General features: G+C 40.2%; 1 protein-coding gene across 5 annotated transcripts in view; it reads right to left on the bottom strand.

Annotated features, from left to right (window-relative positions):
- RALGAPB (Ral GTPase activating protein non-catalytic subunit beta) overlaps nucleotides 1-23,740 on the bottom strand; it is a 106,284-nt gene that overhangs the window by 70,930 nt on the left and 11,614 nt on the right. For 2 of the 5 annotated variants that reach the window (XM_063659318.1, XM_063659319.1), the window contains exons 1-5: nucleotides 20,741-20,830; nucleotides 18,246-18,461; nucleotides 13,726-13,928; nucleotides 9,359-9,522; nucleotides 6,892-7,078 (exon numbers count right to left, since the gene is read on the bottom strand). In XM_063659318.1, the coding sequence (XP_063515388.1) occupies nucleotides 6,892-7,078; nucleotides 9,359-9,522; nucleotides 13,726-13,928; nucleotides 18,246-18,461; nucleotides 20,741-20,821 (851 nt within the window). In that variant the 5' untranslated portion in view covers nucleotides 20,822-20,830. Of the gene's footprint in view, nucleotides 1-6,891; nucleotides 7,079-9,358; nucleotides 9,523-13,725; nucleotides 13,929-18,245; nucleotides 18,462-20,740; nucleotides 20,831-23,740 lie in introns of those variants that run through there. The other 3 variants (XM_063659315.1, XM_063659316.1, XM_054467825.2) reach the window with 2 other exon arrangements.

Here is a 23,740-nt window from a genome sequence, read left to right as displayed (position 1 = left end):
GGAGGACTGCTTGAGCCCAGGAGTTCAAGGCCAGCCTGGACAACATGCAGGAACCTCATCTTGACCAAAAATATAAAAATTAACCAAGCATGGTGGTGCATGCCTGCAGTCCCAGCTACTCAGGCAGCTGAGGCAGGAGGATCACTTGAGCCTAGGAGATTAAGGCTGCAGTAAGCTGTGATTGCACCACTGCATTCCAGCCTGGGTGACAGAGTAAGAAGCCCTGTCAAAAAAAAAAGAAAGAAAAAAGCAGAAACCTATACAGTTGTCCTTCAGAATTATGGGGGATTGACGCAGGACACCCCTCAGATGCCAAAATCCATGGATGCTCAAGTCCCCTTACATAAAATAATTTAGTATTTGCATATAACCTACACACATCTTCCTATATACTTTAAATCGTCTCAAGATTACTTATAATACCTAATACAATGCATACACATCCCTTCATTTGCACAGATTCGATGCAGTACTCAGTAGAAGGCAAATTCAATTTTTACTCTTTGGAATTTTGTGAAATTTTTTGCCAAATATTTTTGATCTCTGATTGGCTGTGTCCATGGATACAGAACCCACAGAGGGCCAACTGTACCTGGAAATTTGAACACTGACTGGCTAACAGATATTAAAGAATTGTCAACTTTTTTAGGTGTGATAAGTGTATCATATTTTTTAAAGAACCCTTATCTATATCTAGAGTTATACAGGTATAACCTGGAGATCTTGCAGGTTCAGTTTCACACTACCTTAATAAAACAAACATTGCAAAAAGCAAGCCATGCACTTTTTTTGGTTTCTCAATGCATGTAAAAGTTATGTTTGGGCTATACTGTAGTCGATTAAGTATGCAATAAGATTATATCTTTAAAAATCAATGCACATCCTTAATTTAAAAATATTAATATTTTACTGCTGAAAGATGCTAATAATTATCTGTGCCTTCAGCAAGTCATAATCCTTTCCCTTTTTAAAATTTTCCAACTTTAATTTTAGATTCAGGAGGTACATGTGCAGGTTATCTGGGTATACTGCATGATGCTCACGCTTGGGGTACAAATGATCCCATCATCTGGGCTTTTCAACACCGCTCCTCTTCCCCCACCAGCAGTCCTCAGTTTCTAATGTTGTCATCTTTATGTCCATGAGTTTTATGTCCAATGTTTAGCTCCCACTTATAAGAACATGTGATACTTGGTTTTCTGTTCCTGTGTTAATTCACTTAGGATAATGGCCTCAAGCTGCATCCATGTTGCTGCAAAGGACACAATTAATTCTTTTTCATGGCTGCATAGTATTCCATGGTGCATATGTGCCACATTTTCTTTAGCCAGTCTACCACTGACAGGCATCTAGGCTGATTCCATGTCTTTGCTATTGTGAATCGTGCTGCAATATATAAAAGTGCATGTGTCTTTTTGGTAGAACAATTTGTTTTCTTTTGGATATATACCCAGCAATGGGATAGCTGGGTTGAATGGCAGTCGTATTTTAAGTTCTTTGAGAAATCTCCCAACTGCTTTCCGCAGTAGCTGGAACTAATTTACATTCCCACCAGCAGAGTATAAGCATTCCCTTTTCCCTGCAGTCTTGCCAGCATCTACTGTTTTTTTGACTTTTTAATAATACCCATTCTGCCTGGTGTGAGATGGTATCTCATTGTGGTTTTGATTTACATTTGTTTGATGATTAGTAATGTGGAGCATTTTTTCATGTTTCTTGGCCACTTATATGTCTTCTTTTGATAAGTGTCTGTTCATGTCTTTTGCCTGTTTTTTAACGGGGTTGTTTTTTGCTCGTTCAATAAAGTTCCTTATAGATTCTGGATATTAGAACTCTGTCAGATGTATAATTTGTGAATATTTTCTCCCATTCTGTAGGTTTTCCATTTACTCTGTTGACAGTTTCTTTTACTGTGCAGAAACTCTTTAGTTTAATTAGGTACCACTTGTCGATTGTTTTTGTTGCAATTACTTTTGAGGACTGAGTCATAAATTCCTTCCCAAGGCAAATGTCCATAATAGTGCTTCCTAGGTTTTCTTCTAGTATTCTTATAGTTTGAGGTATTACATTTAAATCTTTAATCCATCTTGAGTTAATTTTTACGTATGGTGAAAGGTAGGAGTCCAGTCTCATTCTTCTGCATATGGTTAGCCAGCTATCCCTGCACTATTTATTGAATAGAGAGTCCTTTCCCCATTGCTTGTTTTTATTGACTCTGTCAAAAATCAGATGGCTGTAGTTATGCAGCTTTACTTCTGGGTTCTCTATTCTGTTCCATTAGTTTATATATCTGTTTCTGTACCAGTACCATGCTGTTTTGGTGACTGTAGCCCTCTAGTATAGTTTCAAGGTAGGTAATGTGATGCCTCCAGCTTTGTTCTTTTTGCTTAGGATTTGCTTTGGCTATTAGAGCTCTTTTTTGGTTGCAATATGAATTTTAGAATAGGTTTTTTCCTAGTTATGTGAAAAAATGGCACTGGTAGTTTGATAGGAATAGTGTTGAATCTGTAGATGGCTATGGGCAGTATGGCCATTTTAATGATATTGATTCTTCTAATCCATGAACATGGAATGTTTTTCCATTTGTTTGCGTCATCTAGAGTCATCTTTTCACTGGTGGAGAGTATTGCCTCATTGATGGCTACAGACTGATCAGGATGGTGACTGCTGAAGGTTGGGGTGGCAGTGGCAGTTTTTAAAAATAAGACAACAATGAGGTGTGCCACATGGACTGACTCTTCTTTTCACAAAAAATTTACCTGTGGCATGCAATGCCATTTCATAGCATTTTACCCATAGTAGAACTTCTTTCAAAATCGGAGTCAATCCTCTCAAACTCTGCCATTACTTTACCAATTAAGCTTATGTAATATTCTAAATACTTTGCTGTCATTTCAACAATGTTCATGGCATCTATACCAGGAGTAGATTCCACCTCAGGAAACTCTTTGCTCATCCGTAAGACTCCTCACCATTAGTTTTATCATGACATTGCAGCAATTAGTCATCTCTTTGGGCTATACTTCTAATTTGTAGTTCTCTTGCTACTTCTCCACCTCATCTGCAGTGACTTCTTCCACTGAAGCTTTGAACCCCTCAGAGTCATTCATTAGGGTTGGAATCAACTTCTTCCAAACTCCTGTTAATGTTGATATGGTAGCTATAACCTTACAAAACGTACAGTTGACCCCTGAACAATGTAGGGACTAGCGGTGCTGGCCCCTCAAACAGTTGAGAAATCTATGTATAATGTTTGACTCCCCCAAAATTAACTACTAATAGCCTACTTCTAATCAGAAGCCTTACCAATAACAAACAATTAACACATATTTTGTATGTGTATTATATATGGTATTCTTACAACAAAGAAAGTTAATAAAATGTTATTAAGAAAATCATAAGGAAAATCAGATGCAGCAGCACACCCATAGTCCCAGACACTTGGAAGGCCTGAAGCAGAAGATATTGTGTTGGTACAAAAGTAATTAAAATATGGCAAAAGCCGCACTTACTTTTGCACCAATCTAAACAGCTTGAGCCCAGGAGGTTAAGGGTGTAGTGCACTATGATCACACCTGTGAATAGCCATTATACTCTAGCCTGGGCAACACAGCAAGACCCCCTCTTTAAAAAAAATCATAAAAAAGGGCCAGGCGCAGTGGCTCATGCCTGTAATCCCAGCACTTTGGAAGGCAGAGGTGGGGCAGCTCACATGAGGCCTGGAGTTAGAGACCAGCCTGGCCAACGTGGAGAATCCCTGACTCTACTAAAAATACTAAAAAATTAGCTGGGCATGGTGACTCACGCCTGTAATCCCAGCTACTGTGGAGGCTGAGGCACGAGAATCACCTGAGCATGGGAGGCAGAGGCTGCAGTGAGGCAGAGGTTGCAGTGAGCTGAGATCGCACCACTGCACTCCAGACTAGGTGACCAAAACAAAAAAAAAATCATATAAAAGAGAAAACACATTTACATTTACAGCACTGTACTGTGTTTATTGATACCATAAGTTTATGTCATCTGTTTACAAAGTCAATTGTCTGCCTGAAATGGCAGGTGACCACAGCTGCAGACCTCAAACGACAGAACGTATCGAGCAATTAAACTTTTTCTTGTAATGTCATGAGTTTTCTCTGCTTCTTGGGAGCACTTCCAGCACCACTAGTGGCACTTCCTATGGGTCCCATGGTATTATTTATTCCAGGTTTACAGTATTGTAAATTAAATATGACAAAAAACAAATGAAAACTGAGACATCACTTTTTACTGAGATACACTATTTACTGGAGAGATTAACTGCTCAAGCAGAGATGATTAGTGTCACATGTAGTTTTAAGTGAATATTCACAACACTTGAGCTCACTGCAATAGCAACAGGAAGTGGTTACAAAATTATTACAGTAGTATAGTATGTACCACAGTTAATTTTATGCAATTATGATTTAATACTGCAGCTTTTATGTTTGTTTACATTTCTTTACCTATTGTTTAGATTACTGCAAATGGTATCATGTGTAGTCTATAAGCATTTGTATGCATAAGTTTTAATAAATTTTAATTTAGTATAATACATTTGTGTATATTTTATGGTAGTAAACGATACAAGACTAGCATGTACATATATTTTATGCCTATGACATACCTAATTTTTCCTTAATTTTTTCAATATTTCTAGGCTACACGGTTCATTTGCACATTTTTTCAAATTGTCTCAAATCTCAAAAAAAATTTTCCACTATTTTTAATTGAGAAAAATCTACATGTAAGTGGACCCACACAGTTCAAATACATGTTGTTCAATGGTCAGCTATATTTCTTAAATAAGATTTGAAAGTCAGGCCGGGCACAGTGGCTCATGCCTGCAATCCAAGCACTTTGGGAGGCTGAGATGGGTGGATTGTTTTGAGACCAGGAGTTGGAGACCAGACTGGCCAACACGGTGAAACCCCCACCTCTACTAAAAATACAAAAACTAGCAGGACATGTTGGCACACCTCTGTAATCGCAGCTACTCGGGAGGCTAAGGCACAAGAATCACTGGAACCTGGGAGACGGGTTCTACAGGCACAAGCCACCACACCTGGCTATTTTTTGTAGCGACGGGGTTTTGCCAAGTTGCCCAGGGTGGTCTCAAACTCCTGAGCTCAACTAATCTGCCCACCTCGTACTCCCAAAGTGCTGGGATTACAGGCGTGAGCCACTGCACACAGCCAGAATAAATTTAACATCATTCTTAGTATATGAGCTGCCAAGGCGAGTGCAAATTTAACATCATTCTTAAGGGCCCTAGGATATTCCAAATGGTAAATGAGCACTGGCTTCAGCTTGCCAGGCACTGACTTCTCCTCTCTAGCTATAGAAGTCCTAGATGGTGTCTTCTTCCAATACAAGACTGTTTAATGCACACTGAAAATGTGTTGTTTAGTGAAGCCACCTTCATCAATGATCTTAGCTAGATCATCTGGATCACTTGCTGCAGCTTCTCCATCACACTTGCTGCTTCAGCTTGCACTTTCACGTTATAGACACGGCTTCTTTCCTTAAACCTCATGAACCAACCTCGGCCTGTTCCTAAGCTTTCTTCTACAGCTTCCTCACCTCTCACAGCCTTCATAGAACTGAAGACAGTTAGGCCTTGCTCTGGATCACGCTTTGGCTTAAGAAAATGTTGTGACTGGTTTGATCTCCTATCTAGGCCACTCAAACTTTCTCCATATCATAAATAAGCCTGTTTTGCTTTCTTATCATTCCTGTGTTCAGTGGTATAGCATGTTTAATTTCCTTCAAGAACTTTTCCTTTGCATTCACACCTTGGCTAACCATTTGGTGCAAGAGGCCTAGCTTTCAGCCTATTTCGGCTTTCAACACACCTTCCTAATTAAACTTAATCATTTCCAGCTTTTGATTTAAAGTGAGAGACATCCAACTATTCCTTTCACTCGAACACTTTGAGGCCATTATAGAGTTACTAATTGGCCTAATTTCAGTATCATTGTGTCTCAAGAGTGGGAAAGAGACGGGAAACAGCTGGTCAGTGGAGCTGTCAGAACACAAACAACATTATCAATTAAGTTCACTATTTTATATAGGTGTAGTACATGGCACTCTAAAACAATTACAATGGTAATATTAAAGATCACTGATCACAGGTCACCATAACAGATAAAACTGTAAAAGTTTGAAATACACAAGAATTACCAACATATGACAGAGGCACAAACTGAGCACACGCTGTTGGAAAAATGGCACCGACAGACTCGCTTGATGCAGGGTTGCCACAACCCTTCAATTTGAAAAAAAAAAAACAACATGGTATCCCTGAAGCTCAATACAGTGAAGGGCAATAAAACAAGGTATGCTTGCATATTAAAATCAGGATTGAAATGAAAAAATAAGTCTGAAAAAAAGAACCTAAGAGTGTACTTATAAAACAGTGATAGTATATATAAATGGCAAAAAGGTAAAATTATTATTATTAAAAAACTGCCTACTTTGGTTATAAAGTAGCATGCATAGTATGGTCCCATTCCTGTAAAATTATATATAAATATACATGGTGGGATTTCAGAACTTTTCTATTATACCTTTCTATGGTTTGTTTCTTTAAAATAATGATTATGCATATTTTAATGATCAAAATAAGAGTGGAATTTTTTTGTGGGGGAAGTAGGGTATAAAATTTATCTGTTTCTCAAGAATACTTGATTATTCTGAAAGGTTTTAAACAGGCACTAGCCAAACTGTTATATCTATGTTTAAAAAGTAGCTCAATTCTGTATCTAAAGTACAGTAATAACAGACCCAGCCTTTGTTATAATGTATTCCATGAATGCCAGAAAGCTGCCTAAGGTCAGACAGGTGAAGGAAGGCAGGGCAATGACAATAACCTACCTGGAAGTGAGTGCACAAATGACCTTGCTCCACTGCTCCACCACTGCTGGGTGATGCCTCCAGTTAGCCACCATCTCCTTGGCTGTTTTCCAATAAGGAGGTGTTGGGAAGCACCGAGTACAAGCTAGTAACCACACCTCAAAGAGAACACCAATCAACTTCTCTGCTAGATTCTCAGCAATGCCACCTTACCAATGAAAAGAAAACACATCTTTGGCAAACTTATTTTTAAAGCAGAATCTTTAAGACACTGATTTGGGAGAACTGGTCAAAAAATTAAAATAAGTGCAATATTAAGTTTTGACTTTCAAATAATCATTTAATAGTAAAAATGAGAAGCAATTCTTAGGAGTTTCTGTACCCAAAATCACAGACACATCAAAAAATTTTTCCTTTGAAAGATTTCAAGTTGCCCTATTCATTTCTTATTGAAGGCCTTAATCCTCCAGCAAGGGGGGACAGAGGGACACAGGGGAGAAGGAAAAGGATGACTGCCTATGATGACTGACTACTATGCGTCAGTTTCTATGCCAAATAGTTCATACAAATGACCTCATATAATCCTCACATTAATTCTGCAGGATAGGTATCTGTAATACCTAATATCAACTCCTAATTATACCCATTTTGAAGATGAGAAAACTTAGATTCAGAAAGTTTAAGTAACTTCTCCAACTTCATGCAGCCAGTAAGTGAAGGACTCACAACAAACACCCATGTCTTTTTACCTCCAAACTTTGCCATACAGTGCTCCAAGTATTTGAAAGCCACCCTTCAAGGGAGAGAGACAGAGAGACAAATAATGGAGCAAAAGGACTGGTGTTGGGAAGGACAGAGCCTTAACCATGAAAATGGGGCTGTTCCCCCGTTCTAAGCCCTGGAGCCAGGTGGAAAAACAGCAGTGGTCTTTACACCGCATAGCTCTAGAAGGGAAAGTTGGGACTCACAGGAAAAGTTATAAGAATGTGTGTTTCAAATGAGCAAAACCAAAGTTTCAACAACAAAGAGCCCAAGAGGGGGATGAATTGTCTGCCTCATGCTGTTGAGATCCCTGGCATGGGGAGTAAGTAGCAGAGAGGTGATGAATCAATGATTGTCCAGCTATTGTCAATATCAGACAGAGTATTACTATCATCGCATCCCTTCCCACACTGAAATTCCATGCTTCCTTTCAGATATTTCCCTGAACACTGCATCTGTGTGAGAACACAAGCACACTCGCATGTGTTAGTCAACAGAGTACACCAATGAATAAGCAACAAGAGAACTTGGAACTAGATGATCAACTTATAGTTTATATACACTGTGCTATATACAAAGCAGGGATTCTGAAATACACTGTAAAGTCTTATAAAACTGGAGGCATTTAATGGCTAGCTAATGAATGGCAAACTGGCACACTTCCAAATAGAACAGTTAAAAGACTTTGGAGGTTTCATTTGCTGAGTAAAATATCTTCTGTCACTATCAAGTTTTCAGACTCTACTTTGATAACTACTTTGTAATACATTACCTATAGGCTCTAATTTAATTGGTTAGTTGTTTCTTTTCTTTTTTTTTTTGAGACGGAGTCTTGCTCTTGTCGCCCAGGCTGGAGAGCAGTGGTGCGACCTCAGTTCGCGATCTCGGCTCACTACAACCTCCGCCTCCCAGGTTCAAGTGATTCTCCCGCCTCAGCCCCGTGAGTAGCCGGAATTATAGGTGTGTGCCACCACGCCTGGCTAATTTTTCTACTTTTAGAAGAGATGGGGTTTCGCCATGTTGGCCAGGCTGGTCTCAAACTCCTGACCTCAGGTGATCTGCCTGCCTCGGCCTCTCAAACTGCTGGGATTACAGGTGTGAGCCACCATGCCCGGCCAGTTGTTTCTTATATAGGCTCTATCCTAACTTTTTTTTTTTTTTTTTTGAGACAGAGTTTTGCTCTTATTGCCCAGGCTGGAGTGCAACGGCATGATCTTGGCTCACTGCAACCTCTGCCTCCCGGGTTCAAGTGATTCTCCTGTCTCAGCCTCCCAAGTAGCTGGGATTACAGGCGCCCACCACCACACCTGGCTGATTTTGATATTTTTAGTGGAGACGAGGCTTTACCATGTTGGCCAGGCTGGTCTCGAACTCCTGACCTCAGGTGATACACCTGCCTTGGCCTCCCAAAGTGCTGGAATTATAGGCGTGAGCCACTGTGCCTGGCCTATCCTATTAAACAAGCTACTGCTCCCATCATTATCAAACACGCATAATTCACTGAGTCCCTCCCTACATTAGCAAAATCATTACTGAAGGTAAAATAACTTCATTAGTGCTAAAGTTATATTGTGCCTGAGGGTTTCCATTCTAAGAACTGTTAACCTTTGTTTGTAAACCGTCATGCCAAAATTTAAATCCCCAGTGAGTCTATCGCTCACTGAGTTTAAAGATGAACTGTATTTGGAGCTCAGAAATAAATTAGAAAAAAAATAAATAAACAAACCTTGAACAGTTGGTGGGGCCAGAAGTATGTCATTAATCTGCAGAAGAAACAACAGTAAGACTTCCCAGGTTTCTCGGGCCATGAGAGATGACTCACGAGCCAGTTTCTGAATGGCTCTCAGGACCTGTAAGCATAGTCGAATCTGACTGGAACCCTGTTCCTGTCTGAAGAAGACAGACAGATATCACTGACAAGCCTGGAGGAGAGACAGCAACAGCTTCAGGACAGGTGACTTATGGATGTAGTGAGCAGTGGTCCAATGAAGCTCCCTAATATTATCAGCAAAGAGGGCTAGGCATACCGTCTTCAGTTTAAAGCTACTTCTTACTCATCATAAAGCTAAGCACTCTGGGATCTAAACCTACCACTCCTATGAGAACTGGAAAGCTTCTGGGAGGAAGGCGGGAATACTAGAACATAAACTTCACTTCTGGATTTTCTATGTCTAACATGTGCCTAACACATAATAGCAGACACTCAATAGGTTTTTGTTGAATGAACAAGTAAATACCCACCGCCACCCTTGCTGCTCACATTGAAGCAGAATGGCCTTGGTATTCTTTTTTAATTTTTTTAAACACATATTTGCCAGAATTCTGCATGTGATTTTACAGTGCTCATAGTCCTTCTGAAGCTAAGGTCTGTTAGAGAAGGGCCTACAGGCCAGAAGGAATAGCCTAATAGGTCCCCAAAATTAATGAGGCATGCAGGCATTGCTTCAGAAATAAATACCTGCTACTGCTGCTCTAATTTTAGAAAAAGACACTTAGCCAAAGATGGAGGCTCCAAGGTTCCCAGGATACCCTGGAACAACAGTTTTAAAACTCGCTGCAGGATCATTTTTTCCAAGGGAAATCTTATAAAGAAGAATGATCTATAAAACAGATCAAAGTATTTTGGCTAGGATTGAAGATGAAGATAGAGGTCCAGGCCCCAGCCCTTACCCTCACTTTCCAAAGTAGACCACTGAGAATTTTGAGAATAGTAGGAAACCCACTGTATTAGCAAGTGGTAAGCTGGCCTCCAGATCTTTTATGGGAATCCCAAGAGAAGTATCTAATATGACTGAAAAAAGTCTTGAGGCCAAGTTTCTACATACTGCCATTTGTCACAAAGAACTGACAGAAACGTATCTGAATCAGACTGGGGAGTTTCCTCAAGAAATTCCAGAAAATGAAGTGAGTTCCCTTAGAACTGTCAACCCAACCTTAGAATAGAGATTCTCAGATTCTGGGCTATGATGCAGAAAACGAGACACTTACCCTAGAGTTGCAAGCAAATGACACCACTAAGTTTTCCCTAAAGAAGTCAGACCTAAAGCAAAATGATGAGAAAATTGCCTAGGAAGACCAAGCACCTCCAGGAGCGGAGAGACGTTCCACATTCAGCTAAAGGTGGATCTAGTAAAGGTGGATCTAGTCCATGTAAAGCCCTAAGGCTCAAGCTTGTGTCTATTGCTCTGGCTTACTTGAAGAAGAATAAAAAACTATATCATAGCCCCAAACCTCATCAAGTAATATAAGAGGAAGCCCAGAATAAGAAATAAAAATACCACTAATGGCCCTGGGACTGACACTCTTCCAAGAGTGCATGCCTCCTACATGGTAACTTAGGTCTACCTACCATTTCCAGGTATTTGCCCAATGACAGGAAAGGAAATACCTCTTCCTAAGGTACTGAGGCTCCTCCTCATTCAGAAGGCCTAAATTCAGAGGCAGGGTCCAAAGTTCTAAAGCTAAAAGAAACAAGGTAACCTTTACATTAAAAAAAAACAGAAGAGCTCAACACCAGAGATTTCCCTTTCAAAAATATCAAGTTACTTTTTAAAATGTAACTTGTGATCTTCAGAAAAACTGCTTTAGAACAGTGGTGGTGAATGCTGGCCAATGGGTCAAATCTGGCCTGCTATCTTTTATTGTAAATAGTTTACAAATCTGGCCTACTATCTATATTGTAAATGAAGTTGTATTAGAACACAGTAATGATCATTCATTTACATATTGTCTATGGCTGCTTTCATGCCACACCAGCAGAACTAATTATAACACTATATGACCCGCAAAGCCTAAAATGCTGACTCTTTGTTAACCCTGCTTCAGAACAATAATGTTTTTTTAAAGTACAGTATAGTATATGTGAGCAATTAAAACCTTAACCAACTTTAAAAGATGATTTACTCTTCACTCAATCATGAAAAAAAAAATCAAACTGATGGGCAAAAGAGAAATGTTACATTCATTCTGACATAATCTCTAGCAAAATGGTAAAGGCAGTTCCCTCCATTTTGAATGTCAGTTTTTATAAAAACAACTAATTAAGTAAACTCAGATGACAGTTTTGTGAACTATCAGAATCAAATAAACAACTAAAACTTCAAATAATGGGAGATGAGATCATAACACCAATACTTAGCATTGAAAATATTCAGCTAATTTTCCTAAAACATTAGCCAGGAAGAGAACTCTAATTCTCAGTTGAGTACCCTCGCAGAATTTACTAACACTTATGCACACATACTTTTGAGAAAACAAGGTAATTACCAAATAGCAAAACCATTTATAAGGTAGTCATGTTTCTCAAAAGAGAAAAGTAAAGGCACAAGCCTAATTAACTCAAATGCTATTAATTTTTTTTCATCAATACAAATTAACTGAGCACTGAGAGGTAGTAGGCTTACAAAGAGGAAAGAGACACAGTGACAATACTACTCATGAGACTATCCCAGGCACGAAGAAAAAGCCCAGTAGGCTCCTAAATGGCAAGAAAGTATTAAAACTATTACACCATTTTAGAAGAACCTGCTTATAAACAATATTCTAAGTACTCCCAACCGTTTCCTGTTTTTTTTGTTTTGTTTTGTTTTGTTAGAGACAGAGTCTTGCTCTGTCGCCCAGGCTGAGTGCAGTGGTGCAATCTCGGCTCACTGCAGCCTCCGCCTCCCAGGTTCAAGCAATTCTCCTGCCTCGGCCTCCCATGTAGCTGGGATTATAAGCACATGCCACCACACCCGGCTAAGTTTTGTATTTTTAGTAGAGACAGGGTTTCACCATGTTGGCCAGGCTGGTCTGGAACTCCTGACCTCAGGTGATCCACCCGCCTCAGCCTCCAAACGTGCTGGGATTACAGGCGTGAGCCACTGCACCCGGCCCATTTCCTGTTTTTAATTCCATGTGAAATCAATAAATACAAACAACATGCCTTTAATTGACACCTAAGATAAGTGCTAAGTATTAAAATACCAGTATTGCACCAGATACTGTGGAAGCCTAAAATAGAGACAACAGAGTTCCTGCCTTCAAGTTGGTTAGATGGGGAAAGGAGGCACACATTTTAAAAGATAAGCAACAAAACAGAGAAAGATACAAGAGTGATACAGAAAGTATCATATAGGTTCAGAGAAGGTGTGATCGCTGTGGGCCTGAGTGGTTAGGCAGGACTTCTCCTCACAAGGCAGAATTAAAGAACCAACAAGAATGAGATGTGGTGATGGAGAGAAGGAAGAGGAAGAAGACACAAAGACATCATGATGGGAAAGATCTTTAAGAGGTCTTAGAGGAATGTCTGACTTATGAGTCTGACTACAGAGCAGCACTCATGCAGAATTAAGAACAGCTAGTCTAGTTAGGGGCCAGACTACACCAGGCATTTCATGCATGGTATGCTGTTTACACATGAGCCTACAGACCAGAGTTCTGGAGACTTCTCCTTTTTAATTCAGATTTTCCAAAGTAATCTTCCTTCTATATTTAGAAAGTTAAAAACTTACAGAGCTAGTTTTCAAAGTCCCTCACTGTATGACAGACCAAAAGCTCTAACCAGAACTTTACCAAAAGGAAACATGTTCTACTGCTCCTTGAAGGTATCCTATATTATGATATTTAAGGCCCTTGCCTAAGAAGATGGAAAAAAAAATCAGAAACAAACTATCAAGAGGAATCTTTTGGCTTACTACCAATTTGCCCATAATCATTTCAAGTGTCTTCATTCTCTCATAGGAAAGATGCCTATTAAGGTAGATGCGTCTCCCTTAGTTGTGTTTAGCCTAAATGGAGACAAGAATTGTGATAGGCAAAAGTATATATTTTTTGAGTAGAAGGGAAAGATGTTATAGTATTTTAATATCTAACAGGTATGAGATTTTAGAAGCAAAGCCAAAAACCTTTAAAGAACACATACCTGTTAAAAACTCCTAGTAAACATTACATAAGCCCATCTCTCCTAACATTCACATTAATACAATCTTTAATTGAACACATGAAGTCACTGTTCAGAGGACTAACAATGAAATCAGCTCCTATACTACAGTAACATTTATGAATATTTTACTAGGACTCTGATAATGGGCCAGATAGACAGGTATAGCTTACCTTGGTACAAAAAGATTTTGTAGGTGTTTTAGTATAGTTTGAACATATTGATTAGGCTCTTTAATAACTGGCAATGGAATAGAATCTTTCGGCAACACTAAAGCCATAATCCAGTCTGTATATACATCGACGCAATATTTTACAGTCTCTCCATCCAATGGAAGGGTCAGTCCATAGCAAATGACTTCCATGGTCCATTTTACCTAGACAAAAGAAAATATCCATATAGAATTATTACACATGCCTATCTCAGTAGACTGATTTAAAATGTCAATCTCTTTTATTGCCAAAAACCTCTAAATTGACAGTATATTCATCTCAATGTAAATATCAGATTTATTTTAGATAATGCATTTTTCACATATCAAACATACAATTTCCCAAGCAAAAGATTTAAGAAGAAAATAAATTACTTATTTTTGAATATCAAGCCTATGCTGGTTTTTACCCTTTAGATATTATTATTATTTGCTCTGTGAACTAAAAAGTAAATACAAGTCATTTCAAATTTCCATAGAGATTAGAGATGCAAAACAGAACATTTTAGAGTTTTTTCTTCACTTAATGTTTGAGTACGTGTAGCATTTAGAAAATCATATAAAGTCAGTCACATTCCATCTCCAGATTATTCAAATGCACAAACAACAGGAAGAAAGATCAACTGTTTGACTCTTATTTTACAACTGTTTTCTCTGCCAAAAATAATAATAATAATAATACTTAAAATGAAGAACAAACACAGGTGAGAAAGGACTGAAGCTGGGCAAGATCTTAACAAGGCATTTAGCTGCACTGAATGAGTCCCAGCCTCCTGACCTAGCTGAATCACATCCTAAGGACTGAGAGAACTTGCCTAAGAGACTGCTGAACCACTAGGCTGCCTGCAGTCGTAATTGTAGAGATTAAGTAATCTGGCCCAAGTCACTGGTTTATAAAAGGTGGAGCTGAAAACTTGAATCCTGGTCTTCCAACTAGAAGGTGCCACTGGACCACTTTTTCCAAAATGACTTTGGCACATTAGTCTAATACTATTCTGTCATGTGGTATCTTAACCAATTATAAATCCAGCCATTCTACCATCATCTGAGCTATATGTCTCCATCTATGAGAAACCCCAATTTGCAAAAAAGGGAGGAAACTGTATTCCAGACATTGTAAACTGGAAAGTTTAAGTGAATTCCAGACAAAACTTTGAGACAAATTACTAAGCAGTCAGTGAACACTCACAAAACAGAAGCATGATCACCAAGACCCAGCCTGCTCAATAAGATCAAGCCATGCCAAATGAGCTTCATTCCTTTATTAATAGGGTTACTATTTAGAGGGCTGACAACGGCGTAGTCCTTGCAATTTACAAAGCACTTTCATAAATATCATCTAGCCATCACAATAACTCCGTGTAGACAGGGTAAACTATCCTTACTTTATACATAAGAAAACAGAAGCTTAGCAAGATTAAGCAATTTGGCACAAGTCACTGGTTTATAAAAGGTGGAGCTGAAAACTTGAACCCTGGTCTTCCAACTAGAAATCTGAAGCTATTCTCTCCATACTATTAACAGAGTTCTCCGGCAAACGGGTATCTGGGTGTTAGCAAGAAATCTAGAGAGACCCAGGATCTCCTTGTGGACAAGATGGAGACATATGGCCCAGAGGATGGTACAATGGCTAGATTTACAACTGGTCAAGACACCACATGACAGAGTTAACAGTAGATTAATGTGCCAAGATCATTTTGGAAAAAGGTGCTCAATGGCATGCCAAAGGCCCTGCCAAGATTCTAACTTAGGGAAAAAAAAAAAGAAAAACAGTGTATGCTGATCATCTGTAGATACCACAAAGCTAAAAAGGATGGCCAACTTGTTGGACAGAAATTCAGGATTCAAAAAGGCTTCAAAAGCTTAAAACCAAAGTTAAATCTAACAAGATAAATATATGTATTAAATTTGTTAAGCTCAAAAGCAACTACAAAGGTTAAGGGTAGGAAATATATGGTTTAACTGCAATAAGTGTTAAAGAAGCCTATAACAGCACAGTGAAGCTGTGACAAATTTGGAGCAGGGTGTAGCAAGATTTAGCCACATAAGAGAAGAGATTCTAAAAGACATTGCAGGTCCCTAATTATCAGATGAAAAACCAAGAAGATATCTTTGGTGGCATCTTCACACAATTGTTTAATTTTATAATTCTAGGCCAGGCGTAGTGGCTCACAACTGTAATCCCAGCACTTTGGGAGGCCAAGGACTGTGGATTACCTGAGGTCAGGAGTTCGAGACCAGCCTGGCCAACATGGCAAAACCCCGTCTCTACCAAAAATACAAAAATTGGCCGGGTGCAGTGGCTCACACCTGTAATCCCAGCACTTTGGGAGGCCAAGGTGGGCGGATCACCTGAGGTCGGGAGTTCGAGACCAGCCTGGCCAACATAGAGAAACCCTTGTCTCTACTAAAAAAAAAAATACAAAATTAGCCAGGCATGATGGCAAATGCCTGTAATCCCAGCTACTCGGGTGGCTGAGGCAGGAGAATCGCTTGAACCTGGGAGGCAGAGGTTGTGGTGAGCCAAGATCGCACCACTGCACTCTAGCCTGGCCAACAAGAGCGAGACTCTGTCCCAAAAAATAAATAAATAGGCCGGGCACGGTGGCTCACGCCTGTAATACCAGCACTTTGGGAGGCCAAGGCGGGCGGATCACGAGGTCAGGAGATTGAGACTATCCTAGCTAACATAGTGAAACTCTGTCTCTACTAAAAATACAAAAAATTAGCCAGGTGTGGTGGCGGGTGCCTGTAGTCCCAGCTACTCAAGAGGCTGAGGCAGGAGAATGGTGTGAACCCGGGAAGTGGAGGTTGCAGTGAGCCAAGATCATGCCACTGCACTCCAGCCTGGGTGACAGAGCAAGACTCCGTCTCAAAAATAATAATAATTAATAAATAAATAAAAATACATTTAAAAAATACAAAAATTAGCCAGATATGGTGGCATGTGCCTGTAGTCCCAGCTACTCAGGAGGCTGAGGCAGAAGAATCGCTTAAACCCGGGAGGCAGAAGTTGCAGTGAGCCGAGGTCGTGCCACTGCACTCCAGCCTGGGCGACAGAGCGAGACTCCGTCTCAAAAAAAAAAAATGTATAATTCTAGAGGAAACAGGAATTCTCATCTCTTTTCAAGGGTGAGAAAGGAGAAAAACAAGGGCTGCATCAGAGCACCTCTATCTACTCACGTACCATCTCTTCCCAGGAGAAGGCAACAAGGGATCACAAACGCACCAGGAGGAGAAACACTAGGGCCTGTGCTAGTCCTCAGGGATAAATCTAGGGTCCTCTGAAGAGAGAAAAATGTTCCTCAGACGGAAGACCTTTACTCTTCAGAGACCCATGGCTGAGGGAGGATCCTACCCCTAGAGCTACAAGTTTTAGTCTTATATCTAAGTCTAATCTCTCCTTCACAGGAAACCAAAAAGCAAACAAAAAAAGGGTCTGAGAAATAGGGTACAGGTTTTGCTAAACGTGAAGTCTGAAGGTTGCATGAGCTTCTTCAACACAAGGGACAAAGTTTTAATCCTGCATCTTAGCCAGAATTTATACTAGCAAGCTCCTCTATCACTCCATTCTCAGGGCCCCTTCACGACTTCCCAATGGCAACTTTTTAACTTCAGCCTGGGCCGCTGAACCCAAGAACAAAGGGCCAGCTTCAGGGCAAGCCATTCCAAGAGCCCCTATCTTTAGAAACTGTAAACACCCAGCCTGGGCAACATAGTAAGAACATCATCTCTATAAAAAAATTTTTTAAATTAGCCTGGCGTGGTGGCACGTGTCTGTAGTTCTAGCTACTTGGGACTCACTGGGGTGGAAGAATCATTTGAGCCCAGAGAGACTGAGGCTGCAGTGAGCCGTGGTGCCACTGCACACCAGCATGAGTGACAAAGCAAGACTCTGTGTCAAAAAAAAAAAAAACAGCAAACACAATCCCAATTCCAATCACCTAGGCTTAGGCCAGAAGGGCTTGGCTTCTCTGCAGCACTCTTAAACCTGGAAGCCAGGAAGGGGTAGGTAGGGATGAGGACAGGGGAGAGCTTAAGCACAGCATACACATAGCCTGAAAACTCGACATGAGTCTTCAGTCAGGGACCATCCAGAGGTAGGGATGAGGCCTTCCAAACACACTCTAAATGGAAATCAGAAGACTAAGCCTAGATCTTTGGGGAAAGGGTTTGACATTCAAGTCTCTGTCTTGGCCTTTAGCTCAAGTGGAGAATTGACCATAACTAGTAAAAAGTCCCAGCAGCAAAACAGTACAACTCATTCCTTATAACCTCCACAAACTCCGAGTCCCAGCCCTCAACTCAAACAAGATCAAAATTGAGAAGTCATACTACGTTGGGGAGAAATCCATTAAAAAGTTGACGTTATTCTACTACAGCTCTTTTCAAAGAAAAAAGAACAAAAAAGTTAACTTAAACAAATTCTTCAAGAACAAATGTACATTTTCATATAAGAGAATGAAATTTAGAAACACTTACTTCTTTGTCAGTTTTTAACAAACTCTCACTACCAGCCACTGAAGGGGTACCTAACACCTGCCCAAGAGGACGGACTACAGCATTTGCCACCTCTCGTCCAACGCTCTCTGGATAGCTGTGCAGCACACTGGTATGGCCTTGATCATTCTGAATCACCAAATGCAGTGACCTCCACTCAGAGTACATCGTGCCACTAAAGTACAATCCAAATGGCACCTGAAAAGACAAAACAGAAATGCATGTCAAATTATACTACTGGAAATTAACAGAAATAAATAAAACAGATGTATAGACTATTGGCATGATAAAGAATGCTGCAAACATCTTGCCTCTATCAGTGTTTTTCAAACTGTGGGTCATGAAACTATCAATGTTTTTCAAACTATGGGTCATGAAATAAATGTTATGGATAATATTTGTTTTATGATATAGGATGTATGATAAAGGCATCACACATAATAAAGGTAAGCAATGTTTCTGTGAAACTTGTTTCCTTTGTAATATATGCATATGTTCTGGGTCACAGTAGAAAATATATATTTTTCTTTTGTTTTTTGAGACGAAGTTTTGCTCTTGTTGCCCAGGCTGGAGTGCAATGGTGTGATCTTGGCTCACAGCAACCTCCGCGGTTCAAGCAATTCTCCTGCCTCAGCGTCCTGAGTAGCTGGGATTACAGGCATGCACCACCACGCCCGGCTAATTTTGTATTTTTAGTAGAGGCAGGGTTTCTCTGCATTGGTCAGGCTGGTCTCGAACTCCCGACCTCAGGTGATCCACCCGCCTCAGCCTCCCAAAGTGCTGGGATTACAGGCGTGAGCCACCGTGCCCAGTGGAAAATACATTTCTTATTATAGGTCTTAGTCCAAAAATTTGAAAACATAACCCTAATGTGAATATGTAGTCTCCAAGATTTTCCTGCAAGATAATTGTATAATTTTTCACACTTAACTTGTATATTCATCTGGAATTTACTTCTGTAAGTGGTGTAGGAAAGGTCTGATTTTACTTTCTTCTAAATGTATGGTCAGTTGTGTCAGCATCACCTCTTAAAAATACATCCTTTTCGCACTAAACTGAAATACTAATTCTGTCATATATTAAATTTTCATTTCTTCTAGAATCTACGAAACTTCTGTTCTATTCAACTATTTGTCTATTCCAATGCCAACCCATAATGATTTAAGTTCAGTGGCTTTATAGAATGTTTTTTCCAAAACTTTATTGTCTTCTCTAGACATTTATTCTTCAGTATACAATTTATTATTTTATCCAAATCAAAAAAAATCAACAATAAAGCCTTGCTAGAATTCTAATGGGAATTGCATATACCACCTTGCCAGCCTCATCTTCTACTGCCACTTTCCCACAAACATCCTAAGCAATGGCCACAAAGAACTACTGATGATTGCTCAAGCCCAGCAAATTCTTTCTTACCCTAAGTCACTGGTCATGCTGCTCCCACTGACTGAACTGCCATTCCCTGCCTTGATCCACCTTATGAAGTACTCAGCCTTCAAAGCCCAACTCGAATGTCCTCTCTTTGGTAAAACCTTTCTTGACTCCTTAGACCAACTCCTCTCAGCTGAGTGCCTATTACCGGATGTTCATATAAAGCTGCCCATTAGCTCATTCGTTAGTGGTGTACAGATACATTCACCACAAAAGTGTCAGCCTTTTTTGGGTGGGGACTTTGCCTCCTGAACCTCTGAGTCCCTGGCAGACAGTGGACATTGACCATGTGTTTGAGAGTGTCAAGGTTTACTGATGGGAAAAAGGAAGATATCAGAAGGTATTCCCTCTATTCCACTAAAGTGTGTCCAAAATTTTGTATGTTATATTCAAACAAAAATTGAAAAATGTTCACTTGTTTGAAGCTAATTACTAGTAAAAATAAAAGTTGGATGGTTTCCAAATACTAAATGTATATTTAATATTCAGGGTCCATCACAACACATTATTGGAAGAAAACAGATTTTAAGAAGAAAAAAAAGGACAAACTAGCTCTCAAATTCTACTGTACACTTAAGAATCATCAGGGGAGGAAAGGGTCTAGCTGAAAATGCAAACTCCTAGACCCCATTCAGAAAAAGTTCAATTCTGCAGGTCTGAGCTGGGGCCTGAGAATCTGCATTTTTAAGAAATGGCCACTACCCTCCCAATTCTGAAGAGAGGAGTATACCTTATGAAAGACCAATCAAAATAGGTTTAATAGCTATTAAAATCCTTCTGACAAACTTTTTAAGTTTTTAAGTGTAAGAAATTTTCATTCTCTAAATGTATTAATGTTTAAATGATTAAATGAAACCAAAAAATGCCTTCAAGAAACATGTAAAATAGGTTTTCTTTGGTAAAACCTTTCTTGACTCCTTAGACCAACTCCTCTCAGCTGAGTGCCTATTACCGGATGTTCATATAAAGCTGCCCATTAGCTCATTCGTTAGTGGTGTACAGATACATTCACCACAAAAGTGTCAGCCTTTTGTGGTGACTCATACCTGTAATCCCAGCACTTTGGGAGACTGAGGTGGGTGGATCACCTGAGGTCGGGAGTTCGAGACCAGCCTGGACAACATCATGGTGAAACCCCGTCTCTACTAAAAATACAAAAATTAGCTGGGCGTGGTGTCACACACCTGTAACCCCAGCTACCTGGGAGGCTGAGGCAGAAGAATCGCGTGAAACTGGGAGGTGGAGGCTGCAGTGAGCAGAGATGGCGCCATTGCACTCCAGCCTGGGCGACAAAAGCAAAACTCCACCTCAAAAAAAAAAAAAAAAGATATAGAAAGGATACAATGAAAAAGCTGAACTAAAACATCAAAATATATGTAACAGAAAAAAAGATGCTAAACTTTAACAAGATGCAGACAAAAAACATTAAAACAAAGAAATGCATTATAATTACAGATACATTAAGTAAAACAATGAAGAGAACATAAACATTAGAAACAAACATGGAAGAAACACAAAGGCAACTAAAGTATCATTTTGTACCTATTAAACTAACAAAACAAGTGATAAAACTCAACTCTGGCTCACACCTGTAATCCCAGCACTTTGGGAGGCAGAGGCGGGCAGATCACCTGAGGTCAGGAGTTTGAGACCAGCCTGGCCAACAGGGCAAAACCCTGTCTCTACTAAAAGTACGAAAATTAGCTGGGTGTGGTGGCGGGCACCTGTAATTCCCAGCTACTCAGGAGGCTGAGGCAGGAGAAGCTTGAACCCGGGCAGCAGAGGTTGCAGTAAGCTGAGATCGCACCACTGCACTCCAGCCTGGGTGACAAGAGCAAGACTCCGTCTCAAAAAAAGAAAAAACAAAAAACTCAACTCTGATGAGGCGCTAAGGACCCAACTGAGAGATTAGGGCAATGATTTTTAATAGAAAAACCTGTCACCTAGAGGCACTGTGGAAAAAAGTGTACTTTTGGTTAGCACAATGACTGGGGCAAGCTGCTGGTATTACAGGCAGAGTCAGGAAATCTAGACATCCTGTACTGCATGAGACAGTCCTGCACAATGAACAATTATGCCACATCTCACATGACTTTTGAACATCTGCTAGAAAATCATTGTCTGAGCCTAAAAATTAACTTCATTTACATATAAATACAAAATATATTGTGCTATTTTAACAGACTGAATTTTCCAATAATGCAATTAATCATGTAAATTGAGGAAGACTAAACTTCATTATCTTTAGAACCAAGAACTGTTCACAACTCTAGAAAAATCACATCACCAGGCCAGGTGCGGTGGTGGCTCACACCTGTAATCCCAGCACTTTAGGAGTCCAAGGCGGGCGGATCACCTGAGGTTGGGAATTCGAGACTAGCCTGACTAACATGGAAAAACCCCGTCTCTACTAAAAATACAAAATTAGCTGGGCATGGTGGTGCATGCCTGTAATCCCAGCTACTCAGGAGGCTGAGGCAGGAGGATCACTTGAACCTGGAAGACAGAGGTTGCTGTGAGCCCAGATCACACCACTGCACTCCAGCCTGGGCAACAAGAGCTAGTATACAAGCTCTGTTTACAGCTATTACACAGTTCTAGCTGTCACCTAGAAGGAATGCAGACCCAGACTTGCCAGATAATCCAATTTTTGAAGAGACACAGAAAATCTGGACATTTCTATAGTCTCCTACTCTTTAAATGTTATCAACTAAACTCAAAACAAAACAAAACAAAACAAAAACAATAACAAAAAAACAACAAAAAAAAACACAATGTCGGCTAAAAAAAAACTTATCTATGGTCCAATTTATGCCTCTGATCACAAATAAAGGCATATACTAGTTTTGGTAACTGAATTACCAAAATCCTTGTGGAAAGAGGATAGTGAAGTGTATACTTTGTATAAGCTGTTGATGCCCCAGAAGTCACCCCAACCCACCTTTGTTGCAGGGGCTGGGCTTATAACCCAACTATGGAGGTCCTACAACTTCACTTTATTTCATCGTGGTTGCTGTTAGGGAAAAAAAGGATGAAGGCAAAGTGCAGTGACAGATTTGGTAGAGGGAGTTCCATTAGGCCCAGTACTGTCCGTGGCCAGCCTACTCTTTTCTTTTTTTCTTTTCTTTTCTTTTTTTTGAGATGGAGTCTCACTCTGTCACCCAGGCTGGAGTGCAATAGCGCCATTTTGGCTCACTGCAACCTCCACCTCCCGGGTTCAAGCAATTCTCCTGCCTCAGACTCCTGAGTAGCTGGGACTACAGGCGCCCACCACCACACCTGGCTAATTTTTGTATTTTTAGTAGAGATGGGGTTTCACCATATTGGCCAGGCTGGTCTCGAACTCCTGACCTTGTGATCCACCCACCTCGGCCTCCCAAAGTGCTGGGATTACAGGCATGAGCCACTGCGCCTGCCCAGCCTACTCTTAAACACACAAATAAGAACCTCCTCTTGCTGTTGTGGCTTAGGCTATCCAAAGCAACAAACCTCGGAGATCCTGGAGAACGTTACTTTCAGGAGCCAGTACTGCTGCACCGCCTAGGCCCTCCTAGGCAAGAATCAACCTCTCAGGATAGCACCATGGCATCTGTATCAACCTCTCAGGATAGCACCATGGCAGAACCCTCATGTGTCTTGATCACACTTGCCATGTCTTCGTCTACTTGCCATGGGGCTGTTTGTAGCTCCATCCTGTTAATAAGTTGGCACACTTGTAAGGCACCTCAGGCTGATATGTCATTTTCCTAAACATTCACCCAAGGATAGCATGAACGTTTTGCCAGTACAAAGCAGAAGACAAACGGTGCCTTGATCCGGCAATTTGACTTAAGTTTATCCTTATAAAACAACTCCATTTTTAAAAATGTACAAGATGCTCACTGTAGTATTACACATGAGATGGGGAAGTGGGTGTAATTTAACTTCCATCAATAATGGGAAAATTTCATAATTAGGACATATTAATTCTATATACTATTACGTAGCCATTAAACACCGAGATTACAGAGAAGCATAAAAACATAGATGAGAGTGGTTAAGAGCCA

The sequence above is a fragment of the Pongo pygmaeus genome, chromosome 21 (genome assembly GCF_028885625.2).
Source record: "Pongo pygmaeus isolate AG05252 chromosome 21, NHGRI_mPonPyg2-v2.0_pri, whole genome shotgun sequence".
Lineage (NCBI taxonomy): Eukaryota > Metazoa > Chordata > Mammalia > Primates > Hominidae > Pongo > Pongo pygmaeus.
Note: the sequence above shows the minus strand (reverse complement) of the source record. Positions and strands in the feature narration are given on the sequence as shown.